Source organism: Fonsecaea nubica (genome assembly GCF_001646965.1).
Source record: "Fonsecaea nubica strain CBS 269.64 chromosome Unknown Scaff97, whole genome shotgun sequence".
NCBI classification, from domain to species: domain Eukaryota; kingdom Fungi; phylum Ascomycota; class Eurotiomycetes; order Chaetothyriales; family Herpotrichiellaceae; genus Fonsecaea; species Fonsecaea nubica.
In genome coordinates this window covers 77,606-102,408 of record NW_019173770.1, presented here as the reverse complement: position 1 = coordinate 102,408, position 24,803 = coordinate 77,606, and the positions used below count along the sequence as shown (strand labels likewise).

Sequence of the window (24,803 nt, the reverse complement as noted above, 5' to 3'; positions counted from 1 at the left end):
CTGCAAGCCAAGGCGATCAACTCGACCAAAATACTACCTGTGGTCTTCTTGCTCTTTCAGCTACACGATTACGGGAAAGCATCTGCTCTAAAGACTTTCCTATTGTCCAGTGTTGCCATGAGTGTCATCTGCCCTTCTCGCGGTATAAGACGGGCTTGCACCTCCTGCTCCAGGCCTGCTTCTTCCTCTTCTCCATCCAACTGTATACAAAACAATTACCCAACCAAGACTTTCCTTACTTTCATTTTCTTTCAGTCACTCACTCTCTCTCTCTCTCTCTGACTTTCATTTTTTTTTTTTTTAATTACACTCATTCAATCGTGTTCTAGTTGATCGGCGTACCTCGGATTTCGAGGATCCTACACACGCTCATTCTAATCCATAGTTCCAGTCAAAGCAGGCATTCCAAGACAGCTACAACACGCACGATCTATCGTCGTCTCGACTCCAAGCCAATACTCAATTCATCCAAAGCCAAGAAGTAAACAGATCAAGATGTACGCTCACTCAATCGTCGCCGGGATTCTCAGCATTGCTGCCCTCAGCACCGCCGCTCCTCTGACTGGTCGCAGTCAGCCTGGCAGCTACACTTACAATAATGGCACCTCAACCACGACAGCACGTCCAATGAGTACCGGCACCTCCAGCAACGGATCTTCCTATGGCTACCCCAATGGCACTTCATATAGCACCCCGCCCCACCCTGCGGCCACCGGTTCTGGCTCTAGCTCACCATACAATGCCCCGGGCAATGGTAACCAAGATCAACCCATTGCCACTATCCTTCCCGACTTCACTTCTCAATACACCGTTTCAACTGGTGCCGTCGCTTTCCACACCAGCCGCGGCCTGGTCTCCCGCTCCCATGGCAATAATGGGAATGACATGACCACGCTGGTCACCTTTGAACTTGATACGATGTACAGCGGCAATCAATGTCAATTAGTCTTCGACCTGGGCAGTGACCCAACAAGTTATGTCACTGGAACCGGGAAAGCTCAGCTGTTCACGTCCCTCGCCCCCGCCACAGCCGATAGCGAAAGCTGGCCCTCGGGCAACCTGCGAAACCAAGCTCTCGGCACAATCGACGTCAAAGCCTACGGGCGTGCATCCTGGGAAGCAGGTTCGGGACCCGGCGCTAATGTCGACGGCAAATTCCCTTGCTCGCTGATTACGGGACAGATTTACGGCGGAGAGATTGTCCCCGTCGGGGATGAGGATACCATCTCTTGGACAGCCGGACATGGCGATGGACCGAAGATCCTCGTCTTCTAAGTCGACAATTATGGGCAAGGCTTTTTTACCTGGGTTTGGTTGGGTGTAATATGGTGCTTGCTACGTTGCTTCCCCTTAGAGGCTGGGGTTGGACTCATGATCGTTTGGAGAGGGCGCTTCTGCAATTTTTATTATTATTATTATCACACAGCGAGCGAGCACAGAAGGGCTGGCATCGGGCAAGTTCACAGGATACCCACTACTTTGATACATGATGATTTGTTTGCAATCTGGAGGTATGGATGACCCCTTTTGACAGGGCCGCGGCGCGGACTGTGTTCTGTTTTGTCCTGTTCTTCTCTGACACGGGACGCATATGGTCCAGACATAATATTTCGTCAATTCGTCTACGCCAGACAACCATTGTCTGTAAAATCTATCAGACACTCAATCTAATTCTGAGAGGGAAAGTTTGCTCTAAACTTTAAAGAGCATTCTGCAGTGTTGCCATTTTTCTTGAGCTACTGTGATATTTCGTGAACCGGGATTCACACACTTTAAATTTGAAATTCGGGTATAAGACTCGACTCTTCTCTGCTAGTACTACTGTTCTGTGGGGCAGAGGATGGTATAGCATAATATAGTATGGTATGGTATAGTAATTCTAAAGCGAATTATCTGCGTGGTTACTCCTTACTTAGGCATGTGAGGCACGTACAAGATGTGTATACACACATGCTAATCTAGATTTACATGGCACCAAGCAACCTCTTTAATTCCCTACTTAGATCTCTCCTGATTTGATGAAAGGATATTAAATATTGCCGTCGTGTCTATCAATGTCTACTTGTGTTTGTAATATATATATGTGTGTGTGTAGTGACAGAATATACATACTCGGTACATATACTATGATTATACTTTTTGTAATATCCCGCTTGACACCGTTTCCAGTAATCGCTTCAAGACCTGTTACAAGGGCACGACCAACGGGGCCTTTTGGCACTGCACTGCCTGGTTCTTCTCTTCCATATCCAATGCCACCTCCTTAACCGGCCTGTTTCCTGAACCTAACCGCAGCAAATTCCCTCACGCCGACTTCTGCATGTCCCCGAATGATCTCCCACAGCCGATACTCCTCATCACACAACCTTGTACACCTTCTTGCACCACCAAAAGCATATCATCCCAAATATGACCAGGCCGGCCGTGGTGCCCCAAAACCAATTCAGGTTATCCACATCTTGACCAGGGACTTTGAAATTGCCACCAAACATGCCCGTGACGATGTTCATCGGGAGGACAATGGTTCCGAGCACAGTCAGCTTGCCCAATACGTCGGCAGTCTAGCAGATGAATCAGTATAATGTCAATTGGAATGGCATTGGGATGCGACATACCCTCTCTTGTCTCTCGTTCATGTGAATGCTGACCTGGGCCAGGTAATTTCCGTGTGCCCTGGACAGCACCATCTCGTAGTGCGACAGGTTTCCAGTCATGGTCAAGATGTGGTCTTGAATATCGCCCAGATACAATCCGATTTCCGATTTAGGCGCGACTTCCCACTGCTCGTTACACCGCTTTGCGAAACCTTTGATAACATCCGCCTTGTTACCCAGCAGTCGGTACAAGGACATAACCTTTTTGCGGCACTCGCCTATACGCAGGAGCATGTCGATCCCACTGATTTCTGCCTCACCAGTTTCTGACTTCTTTTCGTCCAGCTTCTTCGCACCGTGCTCACCAGCAAGGAGATCGGTATTCTGGAATGCTCGGAGAATCAAGTCGTCAATAGTGTCAACTTCTTCTTCGATGTGAGTGATGAGCGGTCCAAAGACATCGGTGATGTCGTCAATTATGGCGTACGAGATCCAATCTGCGCTGAGGATAAGATAATCTGAAAGTTGGCGAATGCGTCTTCGCACATTTGCCGGGTGTGGGATCTGGGAGAAGTGGAAAGTGACGATCCCATATCGAAAAACGCAGACAAACATGTTGATAGGTTCTAAGTAGTCCTCACTGTTGGTATCCTGCTCAAAGGTTCGATAGTTGATAAAATAGTAATTGCGAAACAGCTCCACCTTCTCCCGAGCTTCTTGCATCATGATGTCCTCGGACGTAAGAGCATGAATTCCAAACGTTTTCGCCAGAACACGCATTTCCTGATCTGTTGGGCACAAGACGTCGAGCCAGAAAGTCGGCCGCGGTCCATACTTCTTGGGCTTGGAAGGTCGAGTCGAAGCAGGTTTCTTCTGCGGTGTTGCTGTGCCCGAGTTCTTGCTCTTGTCCGAACTCTTTCCACTGGTCACAGGTTTCAACTGGAGGTTCGTTTCTGCGAGGCTAGGCATTCCGGATTGTGTCTCCACGACTGTTGTGCTTTTGGGGCTTTGCATTGCACTGGGTGTTTCTGTGACCTGACTGATCCCAAGCAACTCCTCTTCGTCCTCAGAACTTGATTCGATCAATTCGGGCGGATCTGGGATGAACAACTCGCGAAAAGTCCCACCAGGTTGTACCAACTCCGAGATCGTCTCGGCGTGGATCGTACTTTCAAATTCTTCGTTGAAATAAGTGTATCGGTATTGCTTGTCTTCTTCGACGTGGTGCCAGGCATTCTTCTGAGGCCGGAGTCTGCCTTCGACGAACACAGGCTCACTGACCTTCTTTGCCCGCCGCTCTCCTGCCTCCCTGGCCTCTTTCTCTACTCGACTCCACTCATCCAGAACCCACAGATTTGGCCACTCTCGTTCGCGGCGTTTTCGCCGCTGGCCACTGATATAGTGTTCCGGTGGCTGCACCCTATTATAGTACTCATCACCCGCCTCTGATACCTCATCCGCGGGAAAGCACACGTCTACCTCAGCTGGCATGGTCAAGGATCGATGTCGTTGAACTCCACCAGGTCGAAGCCTGGGGCTCGGTGGTGCGGAATTCGGATCATTGTCTCCATCATCGTCGATCATGATCAACGCATCTTTGTTGGCAGCATTGAGATTCCTTCGACTATCTGGGGAACGTGTGAGGAAATTGCCGTCGTCGACCATCACATCCCCATAGTGAGGTTCAAGGGTAGGACTGGGTGGGACAGACGGCGGATTGTTGACATCGTAGCCTGGATCAGACTTCGGGAATGAGTGTCCAGGAGTTCCGAGGGTCTTCTTCCTTTGCGGCTGCTTCGAAGACGACGATAGTGTAGATGTATGAGACTTGACCCTAAAAAGTCCATAGCCAGCCTCGACGGGAGTCTTGGGCTTTGCCCCACCAGAAACCAAGGGTGTACGGTCGTCGACGTCCTCATTATCTGACCCATTTGAACTCGAGGCATCGGGTTGAGTCCTCTGTCTCTTTTGGGAACTCGTGTCGATTTTGGGCATAACTGAGCTCCGATATGATGTAGCGAAAAGGGGAGTCAAGCGGCTGTCCCGCCGAGGACGTAACGTAGGTTGATCGCGGTGGTCCAGGAGCGCTTCACTGTCGAGGCTATAATCGCTGATGTTTCCTCGGTTGGCCTGGTAGAAGGGCGGATGAGCGCCTGGAGGCTCTTGCGCCTCTTCGATCAACGGGTCGTCCATGGGTACATCTCTCCCGCTTTGCATTGCAGAGGTATCCGAGGGAGCTGCAAAGGATTGACGCCTGTTCCTCCTCTTTTTGCCCCCTCGATGTTTTCTTTTCTTTTTGCCATCTGCATGCGCAGTGGAGACGGTGGAGAGTCGGGCATCGCCTGGGGCATGGGAAACAGACGGTTGACCAGTCCTAGCGGCGCTCATACTCGACTTGGTCTCGTCGCGTAATTGGGTAGGTTGGGAGGACTGGCCTCGGTTCGGAGGTGGGAGAGGATGCATTCAACAACGCACGAGGTAATTACTGGAGACGACCTGGCAAGGATGAGGCGAGGGCGTGACTTTGTAGATGAAATAAGAATGCCAGCGGAACCAAGACAGAACATGAGCAGATACAGCTAAAACGCATGCGAAGAAAGATAACCGGCAGAGAGAACACACCTGCGATCTAATAACACCCAGTCGTCATGATATTGATAGATAGGATCATGCTAAGAGGTCAATGCTTGACTGATATACACTTTGGCTATGACGTGGGTAACAGCTAGTGACAAGCGATTGTTCAAATGGCGCAGTTCTTGTAAGGCTCCGCACGCGACACTTTCCTCAAAGCTCCAACGACCTCATTGTCAACAATCGCCATATACATTAGGTACACTATCTAGATAGGCATATAAAGGGAATCGTATCGTCGTCCATAGCTGCCGAGGAATTGTAAGCTTCCCACCCATTCCATGCCAGTAGAAAATGAGGCTGCTTTTGCAACAAGGAACCTCCCTCCTCTCCAACGACAACCACCAACACCATCGCCATGCAAAATGCAAATAAATTCCCGATATGCCCCATCAACTTGCTCTTAACCATCAGAACATATTCTCGTGCCCTTCCATCCCGCTCATGGCAAGGCTGTGCGTGCTCACAGCACGCAAACTCTTCGCATCACTGCCACCACTGACGTATCTCGTCGAGCTCTTCACTCGCTTTCCCTTGTCTGGTCTTGCGATCAGAACCTGCGCAGGGCACACGACAATCTCCTCGTCTCCTACTCCATTGTCGTCCCCTTTCTTGACGACAAGCGGGAAGAGTACCATGCGGACCACCGCATGTTCACGTTCCAACTCCTCGTTGCTTGTCGTCTCGCCACTTCTTTCATTCATCAAGCTTGCATTGAAATACACTTTCCGAGCCAGGTCGCCATTGGTATCGTACTCGGGCTGTAATGGTGGTAGCATGATATATTCGGCTCGTTGGGTACGCATCTCGATTGAGAGTTCCACCGCCGTGCGCATCACGTTGCGCAACGATCCCACAATCTGATTCTCTAGATGCTGGGGCGGAGGGAGAAAGCGTGACAATGTCGAGAAAATCTCAATGGCCACTGCCTCAGTGTCGCTCTCCCGTTGCGCCTTGAAACTCTCTCGTTTGGAGAGCAACGTGAGCGTAAGGGCTCTCCATTGGTGAACTGCGCTCGGCGGTCCCACTTCTCCCAGATTCTTCTCCAGCTGCTTCAGTTTCTGCCGTTGATCACGGTCCATACCAAACAGATATCTGGTAAAGACATACTCCCAGATCATGGTCATCACCACCGACATGAAAACATCTCGTCGCTTGACCCGGTCCGCCAGGTAGTCATCCACGTCTGAACCATCGAGTATCGCATTGTCGAATCTGTCCACAATCTTTTCGTCTCGGACCTCATTTGTTGTGCGACAAAGCTTCAAGTCGCTGAACTTGGAAAACCGAAGTACCCACCCTTGTACTTGTTGACACAACTTCTGGCACGCTTGATCAAAGTAATCCTCGTCGTGGAAAACAACCACATCGTCTGCCCCCCTTGACAGTATCTGAGACTGCAAGTCTCTGATCTTTCTCCTGGCAGCTTCAAGCTCTCCCCGAAGTCGTTCTATTTCAGCATTTTTCTCGCCAAGAGCTGTATCGATTTCGTGCCTGACGATGGACTCTATCCCAGTTGACAGCTCATTGTGCCGTGAGCGCAGCGTTTCCAGTTCTTTCAAAGAGTCTTGCCACTGCGATTGCGCCTCATCGTAGTTTTGCCGGAGACCGGACAAGCTCTGTTCGTGTTCTCTTTTCAGTGACTCATGTGTCGCGATCAGCGATGCCACCTCTTGTTTGAGACGCGTGATTTCCGCATCCCGCTCTTGGATTTGCGCGTTGAACGCTACTTCGGCGTTTTCACCTCGATTGCGTTCGAAATGAGCTTGTTCGAGTTGCTGTTCTGTGGCGATCTTTGCTTCGGCCAAGGAGCGATTCTCACTTGCGAGCTGGTCCAGCTTCGCCTCAAGATCTCTTATTTGCTGCATGCTCTGTCGTTGTCGGATACTCGGAGGTCGTGTCGGAGAACGGGGACTCCCGGGTAGTGAACCATACCCATCCTGCTAGCCTGTTAGGGATAACAATCAACATCAGGTCGTGTCAAACTTACATAGACATCTGCCATCTCCCTATCACGAGCAGCAGCCTTGCCCGCGCTCTGGGCATTGACCGGTGCTTGTGATGACCCCGACGCGAAATTGGCTGGGTCGTAGGGGGAGATTGAGGTGCTGCGCAGGTTGCGCAACGATGAGGTCCGAGACTTGCTTCTGCCAAGAGATTTAGCGCTGGGACTGGGCGAGTCACGTGAAATTGCTACGGAGGCTGCAAGCGCAGCTGCTCCAGCGGCTGCCACCAAGCCAGCTGTTGCAAGGCTGTCGGTCTCTGCAGGCTGTCGAGGCGTCAGATTTGTGGGCGGATTGACGAACGGGTGTATCTGTGAGCTCGCCTCGTGTGATTCTTCATTGATGGCGTTGAGCGTCGTCTTGCCCGGCGAAAACGGGCGCATGATGTTGGCCTGTGTTGGCGAGTCAAAGCTCGACCGATTCCCCGGTGCTACACCCGACCGGCTAATCTGATTCCAACCAAGTTGGTCACTGTCTTCGTTGTGTGCAGGAACCTTGGCCTTTTGTTGCCTTAGCTCCTCCCGGCTGAGATGATGGCCATGAATGCTGGGGCTTCTCTGGAGAGGACTTGCCATAGCTTGAGGACTTCTGTTCCGAACATCCGTGTTTATCGGGGATGGCATGGCGGGAGAGGAATTGAACAGAACCGAGGATCTGTCCTTTGAAGTGGATTCCACCGGCGAAGGCTTTCTTCTGGGCGTCTCTAGGCTGATCGACTGATCGACCTGGTGCCTGCTCGTCACATTCTTGGATACATCCTCTGTCGAGCTTGTGGGTGATTGAGGCCGAGGCGGACGAAGGTTTATATCTGTGTGGATTTCCCTGGGGGTACCGAATTCACCATCTTGGATCGTAGGGCTTGGGACATAGCCACTGTCTCTTGCGGATGGAAAGTGACCTGATGATGGATTCGGCGACTCGAATTGGACACCGCTGTCTCTGTTCGATTCGGCATGGGCAAGCTTTGTAACAGGATCAAGCTTAGCAAAAGACCAGCCTGCGGACGGTTGCCGAGTAGGCGAGGGCGCCTTTCGTGGAGTTTCTCTGCTAGACTCGCTTTCTCCAGCACCAAATCCAAGTCCTGCGGCAACCCCCAGGGCAGTATCCATGATATCGTCGTGTTCAGGTGGTGGAGTAAGCGCACGATCCCTCGGTAGGTCTTCAGGCTCTTCTCCTGACCAAGCCGGAGGTGATTTTCTTCTCTTTCGTCTTTCACGTGTGGTCGCACTTACATCGGACAAATCTTCGGTATTCTCTTGGGCATGTGCTGGAACATCTGAAATTTCCCTGGCCTCATTGTGGATGACTTCAGGGATTTCAGCCTCTCGAGTTTCAGTTTGATCGAGTTCCATCTTTGGCAGGACAATATCCTCGAGCCCTTCGGATATCCCGCTTTTCTTCTTTGCCTTCTTGTCCTTTTTGCTCTTCTTGCGCTTCGAAGTATCTTTACTGATGCCAAAATCGGGGTCCTCGAGTCCGGTTGCGTCTTTTCCGTCTTTCGAGGCCGTGATTACAGCATCTGCCACAGCATCCTCCTGACCCTTTTTAGAAGTAGTGAATCGATCCTCTGACGTGATAGTGGCAGTCTCTAACACACCTTGCTCGTGATCAGTTACATCTGGGACACCGGTATTAGCCGTGACGAGCTCTACATGTGCGTCTTGCACGTGAAAATTGCCAGACTCGTCCTGCGACAGCATTCTTTGATCGTACGCTGGGTCGGCACCAAACATGCCCTTCGCGGAATCCAATATCATACTGGCCGTGTTCGCTGGTTCACTCAGCACACCATCGCCGATGTTGCTGGCGGGTGGCGCGGGATCAACCTCCATCTCACGGGGCAATGTATCATCCACAGGCTCAAGTTTGGTTGTTGGCGATGCAGCTTGCTCCGAGGTAGATATCGGATCAATTGATTTGCCTAGAGCACGCTGGCCAGGTGTGTCCCCTGCTTCACCAAATAGAACGGCCGATTCGTGGGTGTCCGACGCGTTGTTGGTGTAGTCCTGAGAAGGTAATGGTCCTTGATTAGCGGTGGCAATTGAATCCATGTTATCTTCAGTCTTCATCTCGGGTGACGCCGTGAGGGGGACCGGAGTTTCGAGCTTGCTTTCAGCGTGACCTTTCTCCAGGTCAGTAGGAAGTGCCTCCCTGCCAGCAATTTCATCAGCCCGAGAGATTTTCGGCTCTGTAAGTGGTGCCGGTGTCGATGTCCCAGAGGCAGCTTCAGCTGTCTGATCCTCATTTCCTGTCCAAGCAAGGACTGACTTCCTCTTCTTGTCCCTTTTGGACTTCTTCTTGCTCGATGCCGGGGCGAAGAATTCAGCACTGTCAGTCTCCAGGGTAGGGACCTCGTTACGTTCTGCCATGACAGCGTCCATGATCTCTGGCGACGCGGTCCGTTGCATTGGTGTTTGCACGGCCGATATGAAATCGTCATTGGAACCCGGTGTTACTGTGCCTGATGTTCCGAATTCATCAGCAGCAGTCAAGGCTTTACTGCCCCTACCCTTCTTCTTGGACTTTTTTCTGGAGAATCCCCATTCAGACTCGGGCTGAACCTCTGTGAGTGTTGATGACTTGCTGGGCTCCGCAGGCATATCGTCTCGCGGTGTATCGGCTCCATTTTCCGCTTTTAGGTCTTCAATATCATCGGTCTTCGGCTCTTCTTCGAGCACTGTTTTCTTTTTGCTCTTCCTCTTCTCTTTCCGAGACGACTTCGCAGACGCCAAGTCTGGTGTGACAGAGTCAAGCTCCTCCGTGTGAGGAATGCCTGCAGTGGTGTTCTCCAATTTTGTATCTTCCACCATTTCGGATCCCGATTCGGGGTGTAGCAAAGGTGCATCGGCCGCTGTCATCTCATCCGCAGTCGGTCGGGAAGTCTGTATGGCGCCTGGGATTGGAAATGCCGACCCAGAGAGTGTGTCCTTTGTAGGCTCAACTACAGGTAGAGGCTGTGAAGCTGCTCTCTCCGTAGCTTTTTCGGCAATGTCACGTTCGGGGTCAGGTTCCAGAGAACTTGTGCCGATTGAAGTTACCATGGCTTCTGTGTCGGGCTGGAAATTGTTTGCGGTTGTTTCTTCGACTTTTTCCAGATTGTTCTGGATTGTCGGCTGTGGTTCATTCACGTCGCCCTCAAGTGAGAGTGTCTTCCGTTTCTTTTTCTTGTCTTTCTTTACCTGTTTGGTTGAAGCGAAAATGTCTTCGTCTGCGACAGTGTCATTTGATTTTTCAGCAGCTGGATCTTGTTCTGGAGAATCGACCACTGGAAGCTCCAGTTTGGATTCCTTTGCTTCGACCTCAGGTCCTACATTTCCCGTTTCCCGAGGCTCGGACACAGGCTCCTCGTATGTAGATCGACGCTGTTTCTTGTTCTTCTTCGACCGCGACGGGACCACTTCTTCTGTTATGTTCTCCACCACCACCTCCTCCTGTGCTGCACTTGGTGCTTCTTGCGCCTCACTCTCCGCGCGCTCGAGCGGAGGAGCTTCTCGGGATTGCAGATCATCTGCTGGGAGTGCCTTCGTTTCATCTGGGATGGCGATCTCATCGGGTTGCGGTGGTCCGGCTTGTATTAATATCGGTGTTTCCGGCAGATTTCCTTCAGAATTTTGCGCCTGCATCCCTTCTGTCAACATTGGAGCATCTGAAGTCGACAATCCTTCAACATGCGCCGAGTCGGTTTGGACCGATGCTGGGGCTTCTGCAACACTTTCGGTGCTGATGTTCGCTCTCTTGTTTTCTAAGGGCGTTGTGGTGGACGCATCGGCAATGGGATGGCTTGGCTCAATCTTTTTGTTTTCATCTGCTTCGATTTCTCCAAATGCCACCGCGGAAAAATCCTGTGCTGCAGTTTCTCCGGAATCTTGACCATCCACTACCGCATGCCTTCGGAAGATTGTGGCGTCCGTTGACGTCTCATATTGTCGTCCTGCACCGCTAACTGATCTGGAACCGGTATCGAGAACGGCATCATCAGAGCGCTGTTCCTCGTTCAAATCATCTGCGTGGGGCGGGTCTTCAGCATCGTCTTTCAATGTCGAGGACAAAGGTTTCTCTTCTGGCTGTTTACCTTCGATGACGGGGTTTGGACTAGCTGATGCCTCCACTGATGTCGGCAGTGCCTCAAAGTCCGCAAAGGTCAGCTGCCGCTTCTTCTTTTTGCCCTTTTTCTTGGTGACGTTCCATTCCTCTGGCTCAAACCCCTGGTCGGGCATTGCTGGTGGTGTTGCTTCGTCCGAGGCCTCCACGTTTGTCGATCCAATTTCTGTCGTGACTCCCGTAGGCTCGGCGTTACTGTCATCCCACGAAAGTTGCCGCTGGTTCCTCCTGCCGTTCTTCGATTTCGATTTCTTCGGAGTTGACATTTCCTTTTCAGTAACAGGCTGTTCAGCTTGAGGGGTAGTGGAAGAATCAGCTTCTTCCACAGGTGTCTCAACCGCTTCTTGTTCTTCAGCCTTCTCAGCAGCGGATTGACGGGCCTTCTTCTTCCCTTTCTTTGCCTTTTTGCAGGAAGAGTCTTCTTGTTCGAAAACTTGATCTGTTAAGGTTGTTTCAGCGGCGTTACTCATAGCCACTCCTTCTGGAGTTCCAGCAATTGACCCCGCTGTCTCGGGCACCCGCTCCTCACGTCCATCCACGAGTTCAGCCTCGCCTCGGACAGGTTCCGCTCCAGCAGGCTCCTCTTGCAGTGGCTTTTCGACATCAGTTCTATCCTCTTCGGAGACCGTTTGTACCTTTCTCGGCTCTTCCACATATCCAGCTGCCTGTGGTTGATTACCAAGACCTTTCAGAGAAATGGAGGGCGTTGTTCCTGGCATCGAGGGAGTTGAAACCATCTGGTCTGCTCCTGCTGGAGCTAAATCTTGCTGAGCTATAGGTTCAGATATTGGCTGCTTTTCTGGAAGATTTACATTCCCTTCCTCCTCCACATTCTCGATATTGCTTTCGACATCCGGATCATTCTGCACGCTGACCTGTTCGCCAGCCTGGGGCAGACTCACCTCATCAGATATCAGTTTCTGGCCCTTTTTTCGGTTCTTTTTCTTCTTGTCTGAAGGAAGCGACCATTCTTCATCTTGATCTCCGAGAGCAGAAGGGACGTCCTCTTCTTTGGGGGTTTCGACCGTTTCCGACGTTTCAGTTTCCCCGATGGCTGAGGCCTTAGCGATGTTGTCCGCTTTTGACTGAGAAGCATCTTCACTCGAGGCTTCAAATTTCGGTTCAGGCGTTGCGGGTTCGATGTTGGATTGTCGCTTCTTCTTTTTCTTGTCCTTCTTCGACTTTGTAGATTTCGATGACAGGTTATCTTGCCAACTAGTCTCAGATTTCTGTTGTTGAACTTCTTCAGAGTCTTCTTCCATAGTCACTGCGTCACCCTCTGGTCGAGTAGCATCGATAGCATCTCCAGTCATTGGTTCAATAGCAAGTCTTGATTCACTTGCTGCCGTGTCATTTGGAGGGGGTTCGGCCAGAGATTCCGATTCGATACTCATACCGTTGCTGAGATCTGCTACTGTTTCTACTTGTGGCGTATCAGCAACTTGGGCTGATTCTCGCTTCTTCTTTTTCTTGTCTTTCTTTGCCGATACATACGTTGGTGCCATACTCTGCTCACTGATATCTTCTGTCGTAGCCGCCGCGCCTTGCGTCTCTCCTTCGGGCAAAGTAGACTTGGTGATACTGGGCTCGGTGGACTCATCGAACATTGGCTCTGGTTCATCTGACACGGCTTGGGTTTGATCGGACAGAGGACTAGGCTGGTTTGTTTCTGCGACGAGGGTTGATTGCCGTTTGTTCTTCTTCTTCTTTTCTTTCTTTGATCGCTTCGATAAAAGACCTAAGTCTTCCTCTACCACATCCTCAGATAATAGTTGCTGGCCAGGGGTGGACTCGATAGCAGTCTCAGTAGGACCTCTAGCCCCAACGTCGTTCACTGGTCCAACGGAAGAATCAAGAGAAACTTCAGCAGGAGCTTCAATATCAGTTTCACTGAATGGCTCCCTCGTAGTTTCAGTAGAAGCTCCAATATATGTTTGGAGACCGATCTCGGCACTCGGTTCAGTAGCAGGTTCACTGATTGGCTGAAGAGTAGGTTGATTGATAGGGTCAGAAGTAGGCTCGAGAGAAAGTCCAGGAAGCGGCTCTTGGGTAGGCTCGACAGCGGGCTCATCGATAGATACAGGTATCGGGCCTGTGGGAGACACAATCTTAGGCTCGATCGGGGACTCGGGAGGATTCTCAAAGATCTTTTCTGCAAGAGGCTCGGTAGTAGATTCAGGAGCAAACTCACCGGTACACTCAGCAGCCAGTTTGTCAGTCAGATCAGTTGTAGTCTCGGTCGTTGGATTGACAGGAAATGACAGGCTTGCTGCCTCTGGGGGAGGATTCTCGAGTGCCTGAGATCCAGGAGAACCACTTGTCCCAACAGGTTCAGGTGTTGACGTCTCATCAGCAACAGCACCGGATACAGAGAAATCGTCGGCCTTGGTCTCAGCCTCGTTCTGAGCAGACTGCATCGCCACGTCGGGGAGCCTTTCGAAGCTAGATGCTAGGGTGCGAGGCATTTCATCCGCGACATCCAGCGTTGGTTGGGGGTCAGTACCGCTTTGGGTGCCGTTACCTGCTGGTTGAGGAGGAGCATCATTATTTTCCGCAGGCTCTGTAGACAGGACCGTGGCAATTTGTTGTTCGACAGCGCTCGTGTTCTGCTCTTCAGAATCGAGGCTGGCTTGACCTTCTCTAGGTTGTAGACCGTGGGCATCCTCGATCTTTTCGTCCAAATCTGGAACTTTATCCGAGCCTTCAACTTGTTCTGCAGTTTGTTCTGCAGCTGGAGTAGGTGAGGTTGGAGGTAGTTGGTCACCGCTCTCAGTCCTAACATCGTCGGCCGACCCAGTTACATCACCATCAAACAAGGACTGCCGCTTTTTTTTGCCCTTAGACTTCTTGGGTTTCTTCTTAGAACCGGAGCCGTCACCAATATCTTGAGGCTCTTCCCCACCGAAAGCTGGCTGGGACTCGAGTTGAATCTCAGCAACTTGTGTTGTCGGTGCTTCTGTGGTTGAATCTTCATGTGGGATACCAAAGTTGGCGACACTGTCTGCAGTTTCTCCATCTTGCGCCGATGAGTAAGATTCGGTGCTTTTCAATAAGCTGGTGCGTTTCTTCTTCTTATCCTTCTTGGATTTTTTCGTCACGGGGAATGTACCGTCATCCTGGCGAGGCTCATCTTCGGCAAGAGCTAGGTCATTTGGAGGTGGAGCTCCAGCTGATGCCGGTTCTGTTGGCGACTCTGTGTCCTTGTTGTCCCCACCAGCTTCAGAGACCATTGGCTGTGTCACGATTTCATCTGACAAAGACGCCTCCTGACCAGATCCTGAATTTTGAAGACCATCAGAAGCAGAAGCTCGCTTCTTTTTCCTATCTTTTCTCGACTTTTTAGATGTGAAAGCCCACATATCTTCGTCCTGGTGTGCCATCGACTCTTTGACGGAGGTTTCGTCGAGTGGTGACTTTGCACTCGCCAGGCCTTCTTCATGGATTGAAGCGGCCTGCGGTTCTTTCACCACCTCTTCTTTGACGACCGATGGTGGGTTTGGCGCAGGAATCCCTGGCTCGTCATGGACTTGCTCGCCCTCGCCTATAGTAGGGATGGCTCCAAGCTCTCGGCCCAGGTGTTTTGCAACTTGTTCGTCTTCTGCTGAGGGGAGTTCTGGTAGAGGCTCGCCGGATGTGGCTGCCACTTTCACCTCTTCTTGTGTTTCATCCGGAGGGGTCACAGCATGGACCAGCGCAGTCGCATTAGTTGGCTTCAGATTAGCTCCCGCAGCTTCTGGCTCCTCTACAGATGTATAGCCTTTATCTCCAGAAAGCTTTGGGGATGTGAGCGGACTTTCAGCTCCGACCAGGTCAGCCGGAGTGCTGACATCTAGCGTCTGGTGTTCGTCTGAATTCCCATCCTCCTGAAAGGTACTGAGTAATGTGTCCGCTGCCCCAGGAGTTTGCGGTACTTGGTCCCCGGCGACCTCTGAACCAGAACTGGGCTTTGAAGAGTCAATCGTAACTTTTCTGGAGGTCACTTCGATCGTTTCCGCTGTCAATAACTCCGAAGGTGCCCGAGATTCCTCGATCGCCTCTGGTTCTTGCACACCTTGTTCCGTAGAATTGGGCTCTTCAGTTTGACTTGACACATAGGCTGTTTGGTCCGTTCTTGGTTGTTGTTCATAGGGTAGGATAGTAATAGTAGATGGATCTTCTCCAGGTGTCTGTCCGCCCGTTTGTTCGATCGTCGACGGCGCATTCATTTTTTTCCTAGACTTTTTCTTCTTGCCCGACCTTGAAGTCGTCTCTTGGGCATAACCTGAGTCCTGTTGGACTGTGTCTGCAGAATCAGCGGATCTCTCCAGTGAGCCAGGTCCCTCTAATGTCGGCTGCGCGGGTTCATCTAAGGGACTCATGGGAGTGGACTGTTGAAGGACTGGGTCAGTAACCTGCTCAGCCTCTCTAGTTTCGGTTTGATCAACCCCTGTTTCAGTCTCGTCACAGTCGTAAGACTGAAGTGGTTTCTTTTCCCCCTTTTTGCCCTTCTTCATTTTCTTCGAATATGCACCGCCGCTGTCATCTTCGGGAGTCGACGACAAGGTTATCGTCTGACTATCAGTATCGGCAGTCACGGGAACATCGGAACCTACTTTGACATCGCCAGGTGGTATGTCAGACTCATTGATTTTGATTTCAAAATCATCGCCAAAGGGATTTGGCCCTTCTCCTGCTGATGCGAGCTCTTTATTGACCTCCCCAGACAACGTTGGCTCTGATGTTTTGACATCTTGGGATTTTTCCAATGGAGGTTGCGAGGTTTGATCAGCGTCGACTGGCGCTGAATCTGAGTCCACCAGGTTGCCCAATGCTAACGCCTTCTTTGCTTTCTTCTTGTTTCTTTTCTCTTTCTTCGAACGCCCGACATCCGCTTCTGTCCCAAGTATCCCTGAGGCTTGCTGGGTAGAGACGGATGGGGTCTCGCCTTCCTCTCGGATAGTGGACAGTTGGGTCCCTCCAACATCAGGAATCTCTGGCTGGAACGCTTGGTAGGCTGCTTCGACGGATGCGCCCTCAACCAAGCCTCGAGCTTGTACGGCTTCCTTGAATGCCTCCTCAAGAGGATCACGGCTTGATTGTGAGATATTTGATGAAACACCTTCTGCAAGAGGTTGCTCGAGCTCCGTCTGGTCGACCGCTAGATGTTCATTGATATCGACGTGATGTTCGACTTCTGGATGCGCTGATGGGTCAGAATCTAGTGCTGGAGTAGATTCCGTCGGCTGTGCGTCCAGTGCGTCTTCAAATGACTCTGTGGTGCCAGAAGTAAGTGCCTCGACATCCCGGATATCCGAAACAATCACGTCTTTTGGCTCCCCTATTTCGGAATCTTCCACATCAGCTTGGTCTGCGTTCATGTGTGCTTCTGAGGGCGACGCTTCGTTGAAGGCCATCTGGACATCTTCATCATCCTTGTCCCTCGCTGCCTGTAGCTTGTCTGATTCACTATCAACTTGGATTGCCTCTGCTTCGTAGACTTCAGGTTGCGGCTCTAGAACCTCGTGTGGGTCTAAAACGGGTTCTGCTTGTTGCTCGAGACCTCGGACAGAATCCAAGGGTTCTGCTGCTCCGGATGGCAGAGGCACACTCGCTTCGTCGCCTTCTCCAGCTTCCTCTTTGGGTCTTTCTACCTTCTCGAGACTGGTTGTGTCATCCCTGACCATTTCACCGAAGCTGGTTGGGAAAACATCGACTGACTTTGCCGGAACCACTTCTTCTAGGTTGGACAGGGTTACACGTTCATCGTCGGCTGGCCTCTGCAAGCTCTGGGCCCCTAGATCCTCGGCCTTGGATTCAGGACTAGCGTTTGTTATCATGTCAGTGTCAAGCCTGCGCTTGTGTATCTCTGTGAAAACGTCCCGCCAAGCGTTAGTATCCAGGATGTCTTTCGTGGGAACCTGCGATTCAGTACTCCGATGCATATCAGTGATTGCTTGAATTGACTCGCGCTCGGTTTGTTGCTGAGAGGCCGTCTCATTGTCAATTCCTGCATTGTGAGCTGCTTTGGACCCGGACTCTGGTGCAACGTTTATGGACTCCAACTTTCTGACCGATCCAGTTTTATCCGCCGGGCTATCCTCTTGCAACTTCTCGAGCACTTCATGGGAGGCGACGGCTAATGCAGAACCAAGAAGCGCACCAGCAGCTGCTGTAGCGATTCCGTCCTGCCACGATACTGATGTTGATCTTGGGGTGGAAGCGCTCCTTCGACCCCTACTCTGACTTCGCGTCCTCGCAGGAGACAGACTCCTACTTCGTGCACTCACGTAGTCCTGATCGACGTCCGTGCTTGCGACACTGGGGAGGGGGCTATGAGGCACAACTTCCTCGTCCACCAGAGCTTCATCATGGAAAAAGGCTGGATCTTGGAGCAACTCGCTCGGTGAGTGAAACTCATATTTTGGCTTAGGCTTTTTTTCTTGGTCGCGAGCCCTTTGTGCTTCACCAGGCACTGGTGTGGCTGATCGAGAATCCAGATAGTCTGGTGATTCTCGCCGTTTCTCACCATCATGCCAATACGAGTAACTGTGTCTCCTGCCATGTTCACGAAAGCTTTCCGCGCTGATGCGTGACGGGGTGAAGGAGTCGGGCTGGTTTTGCAGATAAGCTTCTGCGCGAAGATCTTCCATGGACGGATGGGCGGAGCTGGTTTTACTGGATGGCAACGATGGGTACTCCTCTGAAAGTTCCGGGGGCGCTGCTCTCGCATAATTTTGTCTCTCTACAAGATACAGCGGTCGGAATTCTTTGCTCGAACGAAATTCCGTCGACTTTGGCCTTCCCTGTCGAGTTCGCGGGGTGGTCAGTGGCGAGCTTGGGGACATAACTGGCGAACTCATAGAGAAGCGTGGGTTAGTGGGCGAGATGGGAGGCCGTCGAAAATGCAACGGCACAGCAGTTGGGGAGCTAGCCACCAGTGGGCTGGAAGGGATATCGCCTGTCCGTATAGCAGACAAGCGTCGAGAGGCTGCGGGTACGGGAAAGGGGCCCGAAGAAGATTCCTTGAGACTCCGTTCCTCCTCGCCAACGCCAGTTGCTGGTTCGTCAGGCAAAATCCCCGAATGGCCATCCTCCATCCAAGTCGTAGGTAGAGCCGCAACGTGCTCGTTCTTTGTAGGACTGATTGTTCCATGTGCGTGGACACTACTGATGGGATCGGGCGGTGAAGACGTTTCTGTCTCAGACATTTGCCCCGAGACACCATCAATATCCATTGGCGTATCCGTGACCATTGGTTGTGGCATTTCGGGGCGACTTGCTAAAAAAGACTCTTGTTCTGTCATGTCCTGAGGCGGTGTTCCTGCGGTCTCCTCGGCAGAAACAAATCCGTCGTCGACAGTCTGATCATTGGATGTCTCGTTTTGTTCGGCACTCCGGGTTTGACGATCTGGGCTGTGTCGACTCCTTCTAGCTGGTTCAGATGCTGCAGATGCGACATCATCAAACTCAGGTTTGTCCCTTGACCTGCGTTTTCTTCGAGATTCGGATTTCTCAGATCGTTCTCGATCTGCTCGACTGTCTGACTTGGAAGATTTTGCGCTCTTCTTGCTAGATGTACTGACATCGCTCTTGTTACTGGAGAAGATATTGCTGAAAAAGCCACTAGACTCCTTCGTTCCTCCATCAGGCGCGTTGCTCACGACAGACGCGTTGTCTGCTTTCTGTGCTCCGTCAGAGGTTCTGCGGTGTTTGCCTCGCGAGGTTCTCTCATCATCCTTGCGGTTTCGGCTTGTTGCTGGATCCTCAACAAGATCACCAATGCTGTGCCTTGAGCTTCGCTTCGACTTTTCATTTTCATACAGATCATCGTCGGTACGAGATCTCCGCAGTGGTTCGAAGTCTGCACTGTCATCTGAGCGTCTATTCTTAGATTTTCTTGATGTCTTCACGCCCACGTCGCTCTTGGAGCTGGACTTCGACCCCTTCGACTTTTCCCGAGGTCGTTCCCATTCCTCTGGATCTGAGTGATATTCTCCCTTGGAATCTTTCTGTTGACGCCCCGAATTTGCATCACTAAACGTAGGCGACCCCTCGATTCGAGATGACAGAGCTTCGCCTCTACTGGGTGAGCTGGTGTGGTCATGTTCAGCAGCATCCTTGATCAACTGGTTCGCAGCGAGAACAGCAGATGCACCTAACACCATATCTAGCGCGGAGGTTTTGGATGAGACGCTATTCGCGAGATTGCGGTCACTGTCGGTGGCATGTAATGGTTGTCTAGGACTGACGTCGTCCCTGACTTCAGACGAAACTTCCTGTGGCGAGGGAGGTTCAAATGCATCTCCACAAGAGCGGGAACGCTCTCGACGACGCAAGTCACTCTTGCTCGGTCTGGCGGTGTCAGACGTGATTTCTTGCTCAAGCGGGGCTGTTCTACTTCGGTCGCCCACATCTTCTAAGGCGGGAACAGTCATCGGCTTAGTATCGGGTGGAACTGAAGGGGAATTGATCCCTGTGATGATCGGATCGCTCACTGTTTCCGCAAAAGGGCTTTGATAAAGCGCTTTCTCTCTGCGGATCTCATCCGTCTCTGGTGGGAATGAGTCTTTGTGCTGCTCTTCAAGATCACCATTGACCGGGGAGATAGCACGTTGAGGAGTAGACTCATGCTCCGTGCTATGGTGAGTCGTCTCCTGGGAGCCCTCCTTAGATCGAGGCTGTGGTTGTTCCTGATTAATTTCCTCAGCTTCTCTGTCATCGACCGTCCAAGTGCGGCTTATGTGAGGTCTGTCATCAATGACGGACACTTCCTTCTCAAGAGTCTCTGCCTCTTGTTCATCCAGCGTCCAGGCCCGACCCACGGCTGGTCGCGGTTGTGAATCTTCGGTGATCGAAAATGGCTCTTTGACAACTTCATCCGGAGATGGAAGATCTGCAGTTCTCTGACCCTGGAAGTGCGAATCAGGTCCGTAATCAGAGCGCTCGTATTCTGGAGTCACGACTTCGTAAACAAAAGTGTCAGGATCTCCCCACGTCACTTTGGACTCCTTCCGTTCTAGCGGCTCGCCAATAACATCGGATGCCTCGTTCGATTTGGGCTCGATGATGGGCGTTTCATCGCCCCTGATACTGTGGACACGGCTTCCAGGCGGTGTAGGCTCAATCAATCCAAGCATTGGGACAGGCCAAGGGTGTAGCAACGGGTCGTCATCCGATCTAAGACCAAACGGACGATAGTTGAATGGGTCGAACGGATGCGAGCTTCCAGGTTTGGGTGCTCCGGGAGCAATTTCAACCACGGTTGCCCCGAACTCATCTCGGTGTTCAGCCTTGTCGTTGTGTTCTTTGAGATGCTCCTTGATCTCTGTGGGAACGAAGAAGGCACTATAATCGTCATGCTGGACCGGTGATGGCGTTGAACGAACTCGCTGAGCAGCCATTCTGGCAATTCTTTCTTGCTGCGTCTCAGCTGAGGAAGAGACGTCCTTTTCTCTTGTCTTCTTCAAGCTGGACTTTCGGGTGGGGATAGCTTCTTCACTCGACCGACTCCTGTCGTCTTGGCTTGCCATAGCACCTATGGCCACAGTTGCTGCAGCACCGATAACAGAACTTTCGACAGCTCTCTTTATACTCGACTCCTTCCGTTTCCGTTCTTCAGCCTTTTGGTGCTCCTGGTAGAGCCTCTCTAATTCACGATCGATCTCAGCCACTCGTTTGTCAGCATCGAAAGAGCTACCACCCGCATCAGACGATCGTCCTGGCCTTGCTGATATTTCGTCACGCATTGGCTTGCGCTTATTTTGTGTAGACTCCACGGGGAAAGTAGAATCTGTGGGCTTTCTTCGTCTATTGTTCTCAGACCTTGGGCCCCTCCCCTTGTCCTTACCACTGGCGCGTTCATCATTTTTGAGCTGCTCGTCAGTCAGGTTGAAATTGACGCTGCTCCTCGGACCCTGGGAAGGAAGCTCAGGCGAGTTCGAATCTCGTGCAACATGGCTCGGGGTTCTCTGTCCTTTCCACGACGTCTGCCCTTCAAGCTGGATGTCTTCTGAGATATTCTGGCCTATAAAAGGTGCGATAAGGGGAATCGGTTGCGGCTGCTGTAGAGGCACAGATGTCGACGACACCCTGGTAGCATAGGGAGAAGCAGCCTTGGGCGGGGGATCAGACACTGGCCGGGGTTCTAGCTCACGCATCGGATCTAGCGCGCTGTAGGTTGGGGGTGGATTTGATTCCTGCGAGAGTGCGTTAGAAGCCATCCAACCACCCAAGGCTCCTGCTGCACCCGCCACAGTGGCCGTTTCGATTGATGAGGTAGGAAAAGATGGTGCGTGTCCGAATTTCGCCTGTCCCAAACTGTTCCGATGTCGCCTTTGGTCATCTTTTCTGAAGTTGTAACTCGATACTGATGCTCGGCCACCTTGAGCGAGATGCTCTCGGCTCTGGGAAGCAGAGAATCCTCCACCATATGCCATTGCTGTATCCACACTGCTTTCGGAGTCGACTTCACCATCTGTGTCATACCATTCGTCATCGCGTCCGTCAGTAGTTTCGTGGTCAGCCATGGAGATTCGACGACCATGTGCGTCCCTGCTGCCCGGGTCTACATACTTGTTAGCGTCATATTTTTGCCTACCTTTATGCTCTCTTCTGTTAGCCTCGTCAGCAAGCGCAGCACCCCTATTGAAGAGGTCTTCCATCGGCGGCACGGGGTTGTTGCGATGCTGTCTGCCTTGTCTTTCTGGAAGTCGCCTCTTGGAGGGTTTCCGACGCACGGTTCCCTCACCAAACCGTAGATCGGCGTCAGATGAGGAACTTGAGGCATTTGAGAAATGAAAGAGGCCCTTTGGTTTCTTCCCCTTCTTTGAATTAGCCGATGGGCTGGTGAAGAAGCCCATCAGACCACCTGGCCCGTCGTTGGTCGTTGACAGGTCGACATATGAATGCATTGGTGAGACTCGTTTGGAAAAATATCTCCTCCCCGACCTTGGTGACCGACTTCTGTTTTCCCTTTGACGCCGGGACTCTGCGCCCAGAGCTGCAGCACCAACGGCAACCCCAGCAGCGCCCATTCCAGCGCTCAATACTCCGCCACGGGAGACAGCGTGTGAAGACGAGCTCGAGGACGATGAGCTCGATCGACCGGCGCGATGTCTTCTTTGGGTTGAAGATACGCTACTCCTACCCACCCTCTTTGGATCCTGAAATCCTGCATCATTGTCCCGCGGGAATGGCTGCTCAGCTTGAAAGCTGACTCGGCTCTGGTTCACAGGTCGCCCTGACTTCACCGGGTATGTGTCATCGAAGTCATGTTTATGTTGAACCACTGCTTGCCCAACTTTCGCCACGCCATAGCCAGTCAAGGCACCGACCACCATCTTCTTCTTGAGTGAGGAGGATTTCCGAAGATTTTCATCCGAGCTATGCCTATACATCTTGTCTACCCGTGTCGTACTCCCATACCGGCTCCCGGGGGATGGCTTTCGCCGGCGATAGTCATGTCTGCGAGGTGCATCGGCAGGTGAACTCCTGGGATCGAAGCAATATTTACAAACACCAATTGTCTCGGTGTACTCCTCGAATCGCGCTACTGCTTCGGGATCTCGCCACCAGTCAATGAATCGTCCAAATAGTCCCTGGTGTTTATGTCGGTGGGCATGATGCATCTGGTGACCATGTGATACAGAGTGATCATGTGCTAGTCCGGCCATATCCGCTGAGTGTTGATGCTGGTCGAGTGAGGGCGCATTGTGAGAGTGGCCAGAGACGTAGGCACCAGCTGCCGCTCCAGCAAGGGCCGCCGCGCCACCGTACAGACCTGCATTTGAATGCTGGTGTGAGACCCCGAAGCCGGCAGGCGCGGAATAGGGGGTCGATGTAACGTGTAGCCCTGCTGGAGGTCTGTTGGGCGTTTGATATGCACTGGCTGACGGTCCTGCACCTCCGCCTCCGCCTCCACCTCCACCGGCATAATACTCGGCCGCTGCACCGATCGCAGCAGTGCCTGAGACTGGGAAGGAGCCGACCGCACCAGGAGCGACACCAAAAGGTGGTGCGTGGGTTCCCGGAGGTCCTGGGCTAGATCTTGGACTCGCCCCATAGGAACTGTGCTTGGGAGGCTTGTTAGATCCCAAGCTCGGTTTCTGGTGAGGTTTGGAGGGTGTCGTTTGCGACCCGATGTCGCTGTCATAGTTGGGTTTACCGAAATAGCTAGCAGCAGCACCGACTTGGCCCATACTGCTCGGCTCGGGAGGGGGTTTGGCTTCGACGGTGGGCTCCTGGAGATGGGCCTGCTCTGCGCTGGTGACAATGTTTGGGGCGTTGGGACGAACGCCAGGTTGGGAGGCTACTGACTCGCCCTGGTCACCATAGTACTCTGCCGCTAGTCCAGGTGGTCGGTATGGCTGAGAGTACGTAGACGGAAACTCCCCAGGAAACTGGTTTTGAGGTAGTGAAGCACTATTATGCCGGTAGTCGCGGGCACTGTCCTTTCTTTCACTAGACTTCCTCGTCTGACGAGAGTCGCGAGGGCTATCTTCATTCTTCGGCTTCCATGATTCGTTATCTTCCTTGCTTCCCCGACTCCTTTCATGTTTCGTCCTTCTTTCAGTCTTGCTTGACCGTCTCCGCGTGTCGTTGCGTTCGGATTCTTTTCGCGTATCATCTCGGTATCGACCAGATATTTGTGAGGGTTCGTCGGTGATCGTTGTCGCATAAGTGGCATCGGGCTCTTCATGGTAGCTGTGACGGCTGGATTTTCGGCGCGACGAGGTTGTCGCGTCTGGGGCGAAATGTCCGGTTGGGGAATCCTGATCATCATTTCTCGGTCGCTCGTACCTCGAAGATGCTTCTGAGCCGGCCCGCTGCCGGCCTGAGCTGGATTTTCTCATGGCACATCAGACGGAATCGTAGAGGCGTCAAGGCGGTGTCGACGTGTAGATTTGGATCAATGAAATAGAATAAATGGGCGTCGGCGGCACTACTCGTATCATTCCTACGACGCGGCTGATATTGATGTTTGCTGCTCAATGGAATAAGGAGGATTAGAAAAGTTGTTTGTCCTGCGCAAGTGATTCAAAGACAGTTAAGGCCTGCTGCGCTGGCAGGTGCGATGATCGAATAGTCGGTCGTGTTTTGCAAGTGCGACTACTACGAGTTTTGAGTGGCTGGGCCTGGCAAGCTGGCTACCTGTTTGTAGCCTTGGGGGGGATGCCTGTCTAGTACCGAGTAATTACCTCGTACACACACCCGAACTCCGACAAGCTTGGAAATCGTCACAGAAATTAATTAGGGCTCGCCTAGGTGCCGTGGGTGCGTGCCTAGCGAACGGTAGGGAGCGGCCACGACCCTCAGTCGGGAAACCCACATCACGACCACACGAGGCAAAGCTAGAATATGCTTGAGTTGACGATCGGGCACTTCATCTAAACTCTGTGTATTGTTTATAGATGGAGTCACTGAGGTCGGACACGTGTTTACCTAGGTAAGAGAGTAAAGACAAACCACCCCTTTACTTATTGCACACTCGTCC

At 52.0% G+C, this 24,803-nt stretch overlaps 3 protein-coding genes across 3 annotated transcripts; 1 reads left to right on the top strand and 2 right to left on the bottom strand.

Moving 5' to 3' along the window:
• Nucleotides 1–495: 495 nt before the first annotated feature.
• On the top strand, nt 496–1,275 carry AYO20_09880 (hypothetical protein; the record flags this gene model as incomplete). Its single annotated transcript, XM_022648148.1, has 1 exon — nt 496–1,275. One exon carries the CDS (start codon nt 496–498, stop codon nt 1,273–1,275), a length of 780 nt encoding a protein of 259 aa, XP_022495897.1.
• Nucleotides 1,276–2,357: 1,082 nt separating this feature from the next.
• Nucleotides 2,358–4,787, bottom strand: AYO20_09879 (hypothetical protein; the record flags this gene model as incomplete). The annotated part of the gene is made up of 2 exons (XM_022648147.1): nt 2,358–2,561; nt 2,616–4,787. 2 exons carry the CDS (start codon nt 4,785–4,787, stop codon nt 2,358–2,360), a joined length of 2,376 nt encoding a protein of 791 aa, XP_022495896.1.
• An 851-nt stretch (nt 4,788–5,638) lies between these two features.
• On the bottom strand, nt 5,639–24,162 carry AYO20_09878 (hypothetical protein; the record flags this gene model as incomplete). Its single annotated transcript, XM_022648146.1, has 3 exons — nt 5,639–7,168; nt 7,219–15,074; nt 15,126–24,162. The coding sequence occupies 3 exons, from the start codon at nt 24,160–24,162 to the stop codon at nt 5,639–5,641; spliced, it is 18,423 nt and encodes a 6,140-aa protein (XP_022495895.1).
• Nucleotides 24,163–24,803: the final 641 nt, after the last annotated feature.